Consider the following 10,612-nt stretch of genomic DNA (forward strand, 5'->3'; position numbering starts at 1 on the left):
AAGATGCACAAAATATGGTGGAATCTCTTGAATGAAAGAATTAAAACCAGGAATAGATAGCAAAGTTACATTCACAATAGATGAAAACATTGCATTTTATAATGATTTACTTCATGTAGCATTTGCAATATAGTGATCTCACCTCTAAAACAACACTCAATTAGCCCTCAACATCCCTGTGAGGTAGGTCAGTGTTAACCACATTTTACATACAAGAAAACTGAGGAACAGAAAGTTTAGGGTCAATGTAACAGAAAAACTGTCAACTACTTAGGTCTGGAACTCTAGTCTTCTCTTCCTTGTACTGTGCTTCACATCTAGCAGATTTCTGTTTCAGAAAAATAATAAAAAAAAAAGTGGAGGGGCAACAGCTCCTAGTGCCTGTTCTCCTCCTTTTACCCCCCTGCTTTCCTTTCTATGATGCATCTTTGATGACTTCCCCACATCTAAGCTGACGAAAACTGATAAATATCAGCAATTTCTATCTGAACTACACAAATCAAGTAGAACATTGAAGCCCAGAATTAAAGTAACTGAAAATAGATTGTAGGTAGTAGTTACAGATAACATCACTAAAGACCAGAGACACAAGTCTGAATTTTGTCACCAAACTACAGAAGCACATTGCTCTTATAAAGCCACTTTCTTTTGAAGATGTGAAAGGACTCGGGACTGATGAAGACTGGTATCTGCAGGGAGTATCTCTGACAGGCTGCCACAGAGAGGGAATTTGTGCAGCAATTGACATTCAGTGCAGTAAAGATCCCGAAAGTAAACAAAATATTTACTTTCTTTAGGGCAGACAATGAAGGAGGAAGTATTTCAGAGCAAATAACTGAGGTAGAGTTTGAACAATTGAGAACCACACCACACAACTGAATTGCTATAGATCTGCTTTTCAACAAAATTGAAAGGGGCATAGGTGACTGATGCTGCATGGGCTAAAAGAACAAATGGCTGAACAACACTCAACAATAAAGTAGCCTGATTCTAAACACAGCCTTTACATTCTTTTTTTAAATTAATTATAAAATATCATCTTAGTAACTTTAAAATATATACATAGTTTTCATTACAGTGCCTACTTGAGTAAAAAACTTCTTCTAGTGCTACTCATATGCACTGTATGTGTTGACAGACAGCAAGAACACAGTGAAAGTAATCTTTACATTGGACAAAACTCTAATGCTAAACAAGAGATCAGTAAGCACAATTTAAGTATGGTTTGTCCAGAATTGACTACCATTTCATCATGTGTTCAATGAGACAATTAGAGATCATAGACATCAGTACTAGCAGATCACTGTATAATTTCCCATTTTATATTAAGTGGTATTTTCATCTCAACTAGAATGTTATCAAAGATCTGAAACTAAAAATTAACTGAACTATCCTTTATATTAAAAAGTGCTAGTTTAAAAGATCCCATTTCTCAAAAGAATGAGCAATTAAAATTAAATATAAAAATCAGAAGATGGTGCCCCTCCAAGCAGGGTATTCAGGGAAATGGCCATCTTGTGTGTTCCATGAGTGATCTGAAGACCAGAGTTTCTGTTTATAGTATCTCAAATATGGAAGCTCTTGGATATCTCAGGGTGGTTTTCTGTTTTCTTCAGGCCTTGAAGGATGCTCGAACTACTCTCCCTTTAAGAGGCTGGGGGGGGCGAAAATTATTGACCATTTGAATCCTCTGGTCTTCTTCACTGGTGAAGAGCAGCATGCGGAATTTCTCCATCTGTAAGTTCAGGTGAAATAATTTACTTCTTAAGAGGGCAATCAATGTTTTTAGAAAAAGCACCAAAGAAAAGTATTAAATACATTTTAATCTCTTAATATAACAGGTTCAAAGATCCTAGAGAGTGCTAACAAAAAAAACCCCCAAAACAGAAGCCCTGATAAATGAACAAGATAATTATTCACAGGCTAATGTCCTTCTATCTTAGCCCCACTGCAAATTGAAACAGGCACTGATTGTTTATCCAGTGCCAAATGCTCTAAGAACTGAGAAAACATCAAAAGTTTACCTGTTTCTCAGAAATTCTGATGGGTTCTTTAAGCACTATCCATGTTACACTCTCATTTAGGGGTGGTGTGGTCAAAGAACCAAGGTACGTCCAATAATCTAGACTCAAAGGCAGGAGACATGTGGGGTTGAAGCTTGTAAATTGAGCTTTTGTTCCCTGGGGAAAAAAAAAAAAAAACAAACAACACACACACACACACACAAAGATACTTGAAGTTTATTTTTTTGCTTTCAAGTGCACTTCAAGTAACTGTTTTTTGAAGAAAAAAATGCCCCAGTACTACCAAAAAGTAGGGACAGAAAAAGTCTATCAAGGTTTGGCTGCCTTCTAACTGCTGTTATCCAAGAGTAGCATGGCAAGTGTGATGCCTACTGCCAGTCCGCTGGACCTGAAGTTCTTCCCCATTGCCTCCACCAAAGTTAATGTCATCACAAAAGTTCTAAAAATAAAGTGTATTCTGTACAGTGTTCAGTGTGAGCTGTAGTTATCACAGCAGAACTCCCTGTAGAAGAAAACTAGACCCCAAACAGTCATTGTCTGCTAAAACAAGTATTGGCTTTAAAAATCAAATGTGCAAGTCTAATTTTAAAGAAAGATGGACCAATCAAAAGACCAGTATAAATAGGAAATGCTGTCTGAAGTAAAGATTGTCTTAACTACCACAGTCTGGGGCAAAGATTTTCAACCTGTAGCATTATGTGAAAGGTACTCAAAAAGCTTTACCCAATTGTCTGGAGAATTGCTTGTAAGGAACAGACTGAGCAGCTTACCCCTAGTGACAAACCTGCAGACCAGATAGTCCATCATTACAACTGAGGGATGGCTATTTCTTTCCTGAAGTGAAACAAATCATTTAAACATCAAAGTATCATTTACTGTGTCTGCAGCCTAAATGTTGCCATGTAACTGCCTTTATTTCCTTTCACAAGCATATGCAGAGGAGCGAGAACCCATTCAAGTGTTAGATACAGTTTATTTTGCATATTAGAACTTATGGCTGTTATAGAATGCATTAATCTCACGTAAATCACAGAAGGATAACATTTGCAGTGGTCTAATCTCTCTGCACTTGAGCAAGTGCAGCAGGTATCAACCTTCAGCAAAGCTCTCAGATACATCTAATTAAAGACAACCTTCAGGTATCACAGAAAGAATAGAACAGCTCAGTACCTTAAGATTGTCCTGACACAGCTTTGCAGCAGAAGATAGACTGGCAGCTTGAGCTTGCTCAAGGCTGCTGTCAATGAAAAAGGATTATTTTTCTGACATTGTAAGTGCTGAGCCCAAAGGGTCTTTTTGTGTTTAGATACTCTGGCAAAGGTAGAACCTCTGGATGCTCAGTGGGGTCAGCATAGCCTTGGGAGACACCTGAGATAAGGCAAATAAGATAAACTTGATAGGAGACATGGAGGATACAACTACAGTGATGTTCTAATCATGAGAAGATTTGTGATGGGTGACGTTTCATTTTTGTCTGAAACACATACATGAGCTTGACTTTTCAGAGGGTAGCTCATAAACAATTAGAGAGCTTAAAACTTACTTTAAATTTTACCATGTACAAAGCATCAGTGAGTCTGTTCATATTGGCGTGTTCTTTCCCAATCTAAAATAATAGAATACATGGGTTAAACAAGAATTATCACAGTTAGACTTAGAATGGGTCTTCTTATCTGAATCTCAGCATTCTAACTACAGTAAGTTTAACAGTCATTTGCAATGAGTTACTGCTTCAAATAAGTCATCTGTTTTCCTTAAGCACTTCTTAAATATGTGGCTTGGTTCTCAAACACTTGACAGCATAATGCTTTTCATGTAAACATGCTATTTTTGTGATTCTTACCTCCAAGAAAACACCAACTACTGCCAAGCCATCTGGAGCTGCTGCTGCTTCTCCAAATGTTGCATATTTTCTGGCATTCCAGTGAACTAAGTGGAGCTTTAAAGAAAAATAACAAATAAGAATTAAAAAAAAAAAATAGCACTAGAAGCTGTGAATTTGTTAACAGGCTGTCTCATGTTAACAGACACTAATAGTCCTTCATAAAAGAACGTAGGTTTTGCTCCAAGGGCGTCTTTGGGAAGATGAGCAAGTGTAATATTTTAGACCATAGCACGGACAGACACTACAAATCTCTATCAGCCTGTATTGGGTTTGTGTGGCCAGGTTTTGGTTTTGAGGGGCTACAGGAGTGGCTCCTGAGAGAGGCTACTAGAAGGTCCCCCTCTGTTGTTCAGGGCTAGTGCCAGTCAGCTCCAAGATAGACCCACTGCTGGCCAAGGCCAAGCCCATCAGCAACAGTAGTAGTGCCTCAGGGATAACATTTAAGAGGGGAAAAGCTGTGCAACAGCAATTACAGCTGGGGGAGAGGAGTGAGGCTGTGAAGAATAATGTCTCCACAGACACCCAGGTCAGTGAAGGAGGAGAGGACGTTCTCCAGGTATCAGAGCGAAGGTTGCCCTGCAGCCTCTGGTGCAGCCCATGGTGAGGCCCTGTCTCTGCAGCCATGGAGGCCACAGGCGAGCAGAGATCCACCTGCAGCCCAGGGAGGACCCCACACCAGAGCAGATTTGATTGGTAGCAAATTAAACTCATTTCCCCAAGTTGAGTCTGGTTTGCTTATGGCAATAATTGCTGAGTGATCTCCCGGTCCTTATCTTGACCCACAAGCCTTTCATTATATATTTTTTCTTCCCTGTATCCAGTTGAAGAGGAGAGTCATAGAGCAGCCTTGGTGAGAACTTGTCATCAAGCCAGGGTCAGTCTCACTCCATAGCCTTAATTTGAAACAAATAGGGCATTAACCTGTGACCTAACTTCCCTGGTATAGGCCTTCATCCCATGAAGCACTACGTTCCAGTCTAGACTCCAGGGTGCTACATTACTGTATTATTTAGGATAGATTGTGCTGAGAAAGGCCTTTGCCTTGTCCTAACTTTGCAGAACTTTCTCAAGAGTCCTCCGATGAAGCCATTTCTAAGCTGTGGATAGCGCCAGCATGGTCTTTTAATTTTCATTACAGTCTTTGTTGACCTTCTCACGGTGAGTAAGCAATCAGAATCCCAGGGGACATCCAGTCCCTACCGCAAAGTCATTTGTCAACAGCATTTGCATTAATTAATCCCATCTGTAAAAACACATCTTTACCTCACAGGGAAAAGACTTGCCATCAATTGTATGCTCTGATCCCTGGCTGTGCTTTGTCCCCCAGTGAAAGTGAAACTGCTTTAGCCGAAATGGATTCTCAAAGGGACCACCGCTAATTGCTAGGCAAAAAGAGAGGCAAAAGGTTAAGCATTTTGGCTTTTTAGCATCCTGGTAGTGAAAAATAACCATTGCTGACACAGTAGTGGAAAAAGACAATAGCATCTCCCAGTTGCCAGTATAAAAAAATATCTGTCACCCAGACATGGAGCACCTGAATTGATGTAAAAGTTCAAATTAAAAACATTGGGTGGCTACCTGTACAGAATTTCATAGCATTTTTGAAGGAGTATATTTGACATATGAAGATGTGGTAGCCATTGTTATGGTTATGCCTTTCCTATTAAATACAATAAATCCAAGTTGAATATTAAAAATTAAATCACAATTTGAAACTCATGTACCTGAAATATTTTTGGCATAGATACCTTGAGTATCAGGTACACAACTCAAACACTTCCTCTTTAAAGCATCTTCACTTCCAGTGAAGGTTATCTCTATAGTCTGTTTCTTGTAAATACCCGATCCCATAAAAAGGTAATACTATATCTTGTACTTCACACAGAGAAACTTTGTACACCATTTAGAAATAATACTTAAGAACATAACCTACTTACAAAAGATAGTTTATCAACAGCACCAGTAATCCCGTTGTAATTTTATATGGCACTAAATCACATAAATTTTTCCCAACAGACAAGAAAAGCTGATCAAAAGTCTTAGATTAGGAAAAGTATCTGTAAAGCACTTATCCTTGGTATAGTCCATAACATTTGACTTAAAGAAAGTTGAAACTGAGGATTGCACAGTGCTACCACATGTGCATAGCTCCCGTTGGGCCTTTATGCAGGAAACTGGCCTCGCCAAAGCAAAGGGTTTAGTATTAATTAAGAATAAGTATCTCCTAGTATGTTTTTCTGAACTCTGTCTCAAATATTATTTTAAGAAATCTTGCTGTGATGGGTAACTGTCAAAATTCTGTTGTACAGAATTCATGCAGAGCTGTGAGTCACTAGATACATTTCAAAACAACTAAAAATCACTGTAATCCGTGGTTTCCACTCCTAGAAATCTTGTTCCTTCAAAGTGTTATTAAAATAGGGCATGTGCTTAGTGCAGGAGGGGCAGAGGTCTTCAATCCTGCTTGTGCTTCGAGTATACTTCAGAATACAGAGTAATAGATCATGTTCTTAAACTTCTAAAGCTGGATAAAGTAGATATAGTTCAGCTTCGAATTGCACAAAAGTAGATGGCAAGCTAAGATAATACTTCCAAACATCCTGCAAATTCTCTTTGCAGGGTGACATACTTAGTGTATCTGTGTAGTAAGACTTTGGAAAACATACATCCAGTCTTCTTCAATTGAGTAAAGATACTTGAAAACCTGACCATTCAGTTAGGCCATTTCTTAGTCACTCCAGAAATGAAATTTTAAAACAAAGTAGCTTGTATTTTAACCCCCAGCCCTTATTTCAAATGGTTACCAGCACAGACAAGTCACTTCACAGAAAGAATAACTTGGTTTGAGTATCTAGGATATCCTGTTAAACTAGAACCAATAAATACACTCACATGGAGGACAAGAAAAAACTTTAAAAAATCAGCTGATAGGTTTAAAAACTACTCCAAGTGGTGTTCTTCCTAAAGTGCACCTTTTCCATTTCAGTTACTTTATCATCTCCATTTGAATGCTCTTCCCCTACTTCCAGAGATAAAAGCAAGATCTACCCTGGAAGCAGAATTAACAGAAGTATTTGATCACTTAAAGCACTTACATTCTCTGCCAAGGGCCAAGAAAAAGAAACAACTGCAGATAGTCCAACATCCACGAGCTGCTACCAACTCAGAATTAGCTGAAGATAGTGTAATTTCTAAAACAACTGAACTGCTATGAGGCAGGGAGGAGAGAAGAAAACAATGCAAAGTAACAGTGACTGGCCCAGATACAACTTGGTGTAGTGACTGTAGTTATAATGACTACACTGTAGGTGTTTGATGTCTACTAATCCTCTTCTCTTCCCTGCCCTGTGGATGGGAACTGGGCAGTGAGCCAGACAGAGTCAGCATGTCTGTTAGCATCTTTCATTGGGATGATCATGGAAACAGGACAGTGAGGAGTATGCACACCTACCATGCACACTGATGTTGTCTGGAAGTGCTGCAGAGATGCATGGGTTCCCTGCCTAGCCAACTGACAATCCCCATTTAAAAGGAAGCATTACAAACAAACTGATTTTCCTGCTGCAAGAGTTTTTCCTGCTGCAGAAACACTACTCTGCTGGGCAATGTTGCACTGCTTGAGACACTCCCATGAAGACAAGAAATGTGAGGCTCAAGAAGACAAAATATCAAGGGCTGTGGTCATATGCCTTGTTCTGAACTGAAATTATACATCATACCAAGTATACTATATGGGATGTACTTGTTTCCCCTTACTAAGTCCAAAAATGAAATTCTGGGTTAGTTGGTTGGGTTGGTCTCACCTGTCTTGTCATCAGTATCTTCAAACTCAACCACAACTGAATGCCCATTGTTGGAGATGTTGAGAGATGTACATGACTCATAGGAAATAATAAGTGGCTTCAGATTAGGATCATAAACTGCTCTTGCAGAAACTATATCAATAGGTGACTGGCGGTTCCCTTGGGCAATAGGATAAGATTTGTGCCACTCTGAAGGTCCTTCAAAAGGAAAGAAAGGAAAGCACCATTACTTTCTTCTTGCTACACACAATCATTACAGGTTTTAACGACACTTGAAGTAAAGCTTGCTGAGCAGGAGTGACCTGAAAGTTTGTTATCTTAGCAGTTGGCTTCAGTTTTAAGCTGGTCTGTTTTTGCTAGCAGAAACAAGCTGCAACAAGATGAGGGATTTGAATATTTTGTAGAAAATACACTGAAGAAATCACAGCACATCAACACACTGCTGCATCTTCAGTTACTTGTGCCACTAATTTTCTGCAGAGTTTGTGAGTACATTGCTAAGGTATCTGAAAATGATCCAAAGTCAGTGTGGGTATAAAGACACTTGCATGCATGCACATACTCCCCCAAAGAAACAGTATTTAATTCTTCCTTGGGAAAGATACTGTAAAAGCTTTGGTGATTCAAATTAGATGCAGATGACTCAATCTCTTAGCTACTGACTTCGCAGTTATTTTTAAAACCATTCTATGACTGCAGTAAATCTTTGAGGCAACTTCATTCTTCACTCATGCCCATTATGGTATCTCTCTACCCTGAGTGAAAAGTATAATGTACTAATTAACTTTTTTGGACTTCCTGACCCCAGAGTGGGGACAAAGACCAATTTAATAACATAGCTGTCTGCTGCCAGAGCTGGAACATTCTTATGCTGTTTGAGATAAGGTTTTATTTGTATCACAAGTACTTACTCTTAAGACTTCTTTTTCTACTTGGGTATGAAGAAGTAAATTCTTGGTAGTGCAAGAAGCAAATTTTTCTATTGCTTAGGCTCATGAAGTATTAACAGTAACCATTTTAAGATTCTGAAGAAGCACATTTTTAATTGTAGCATTCTCACATACTTACACAAGTGGAAACTTTTTTAATCAAGCACAAGTATTTACATAAAAACAATGGTCTGTTATTCTACTTATCTTCAGTATTTTCTGAAAAGATAATATTATAAGATCTTTTCTCAGCCTGCCTATAAAACTGATTTAGGATTTAAATACTGTTACACAAGCTTAGGCAATATGATTTGTCTCTTACAAGCTTCGTAAGACTATACATGACTTTATTACTATCTATATGCCCAAACACATAATACTATCTGCTAGCAATAGCCAGCTTCACCTGGCATTCAAACTTGGTTTTGGAACCCTAGAAACAAATAATTGCTGCTAAGAGAGACTATCTCCTGAAGATTATGCAAAAGACTCACTGTGGGCACTCAGTATCTAAAATAATTGCTGTTAGAAGAAACCCCTGAAAATTCTGTAAAAGGCTGTCATATTGGACAGCACCACTCACTCATCTGCCCTTCTCTGTAAAGGGTACAGGTGCTGTAAAACACTACTGTAGGAATCTTTCAGTAGCTTCACATAGCCTCTCACTCAGTGACACATTCTTGGAGGTGGGAAGCAAAGGAGGATGACTAAACTAAAAACTGTCAAATCAGAAAGCAGAAATTGTATTGTAAGTGATCTCTGATACTGATCTGCACAATTTATTGATGTTCTAGAAATACAGAACATATACCTTATTTTACTCACTTCTATGGAAGCATGGCTATCACATTTCAACAGCTGCACAGGATCAGGAGATCTATTACTGTACAACTATATTTTCTATACTTAAAAATAATTGCTTTTGGAGAGACAGACACAGTTAATCTTTTCATAACAGCTTTTTGGAGAGGGACCCATCTGTAATGCCTGCAGCCTGAAAAAAAAAACCACTCAGTATTGCTTCCCTCAGCTTAGGAACAGACTGCAACAACGAAAGGCAGCAGGCATAAGTTCATGCACCTTTCAATGCCACTTTCTGAGTGCTATTTATTATCAATGAATTAATTAATTACCTGCTGTATATACTTGATGCTTCCAGACATCAAAATGCAGGCAGCTCTGCAGGGCTCAGCGAACACTTCTAGAAAGAAAATGAGTGGGGGAAGACAGAGAGATGCAGCACGGAAATGCTATAACCTACCGTCATCCTGCCCATATCCCCAACTGTGGTGGCCAGTCATTATAGGGGAGCTGCACCCTGCTTTGCTCTCAGCTCTCTGAGGAAGGCACTGCTGCTTACCTGCCTTTATAATGGCTCACCGTGGGATAGGGTCAGCCCCTTAAAGATACAGAGCAACCAGAGCAATTCCTGCAGGACAGGGAAAGCACCTGCCTTCCTCCTGCTCTCAACTTTGCTGGCCCTGCTCCTCCTCACTCTGTTGGATAACTCAGCCCAGGAAGAGGAAAACGTCCTGAAGTCCCAGGACTTAAAAAACAGGACTGTCCAGGTGGCATGGGGATCAAATTTAGGAAAGAATAAGATTTTTCCCATTCTACACCACAAGGAAGCAAGAGTTACAACCTGCTCTGAGCATTAGGGCACAGTAATGTGTGCAGATAGTAATGGGAACTGCCCTTCTCACTTTTATGTTCTACAGGGAACAACACCACTACCTCTCTTAAACACTCTCTGCAGCTGCCAAAAAAAAAAAAAATAGATGTTTCCACCTGATTAGTAACTAAAACTTGAGAATCAGTGCTTACATGATATGGAGAACATTCGTATCTCAGGAAAAAATTACTTGTGCTACTTTTAAACAAAAGAAACAGTTTCACCAATTAAGGATAAATTGGCAATCTGATTTTTTTTCTTTGTAATTCTAAAGAAACTTTTTAATAAGGCAAAAATAA

At 39.0% G+C, this 10,612-nt stretch overlaps 1 protein-coding gene across 1 annotated transcript; it reads right to left on the reverse strand.

The window, feature by feature from the left end:
• Nucleotides 1-1,426: 1,426 nt before the first annotated feature.
• Nucleotides 1,427-9,942, reverse strand: CA7 (carbonic anhydrase 7). The gene is made up of 7 exons (XM_010196741.2): nt 9,903-9,942; nt 7,713-7,910; nt 5,173-5,291; nt 3,868-3,963; nt 3,568-3,630; nt 2,025-2,180; nt 1,427-1,735 (listed from the first exon to the last, which is right to left on the reverse strand). Exons 1-7 carry the CDS (start codon nt 9,940-9,942, stop codon nt 1,613-1,615), a joined length of 795 nt encoding a protein of 264 aa, XP_010195043.1. The 3' UTR covers nt 1,427-1,612.
• Between the last annotated feature and the right edge of the window lie 670 nt (nt 9,943-10,612).

This window comes from Colius striatus, chromosome 14, assembly GCF_028858725.1.
Source record: "Colius striatus isolate bColStr4 chromosome 14, bColStr4.1.hap1, whole genome shotgun sequence".
NCBI lineage: Eukaryota > Metazoa > Chordata > Aves > Coliiformes > Coliidae > Colius > Colius striatus.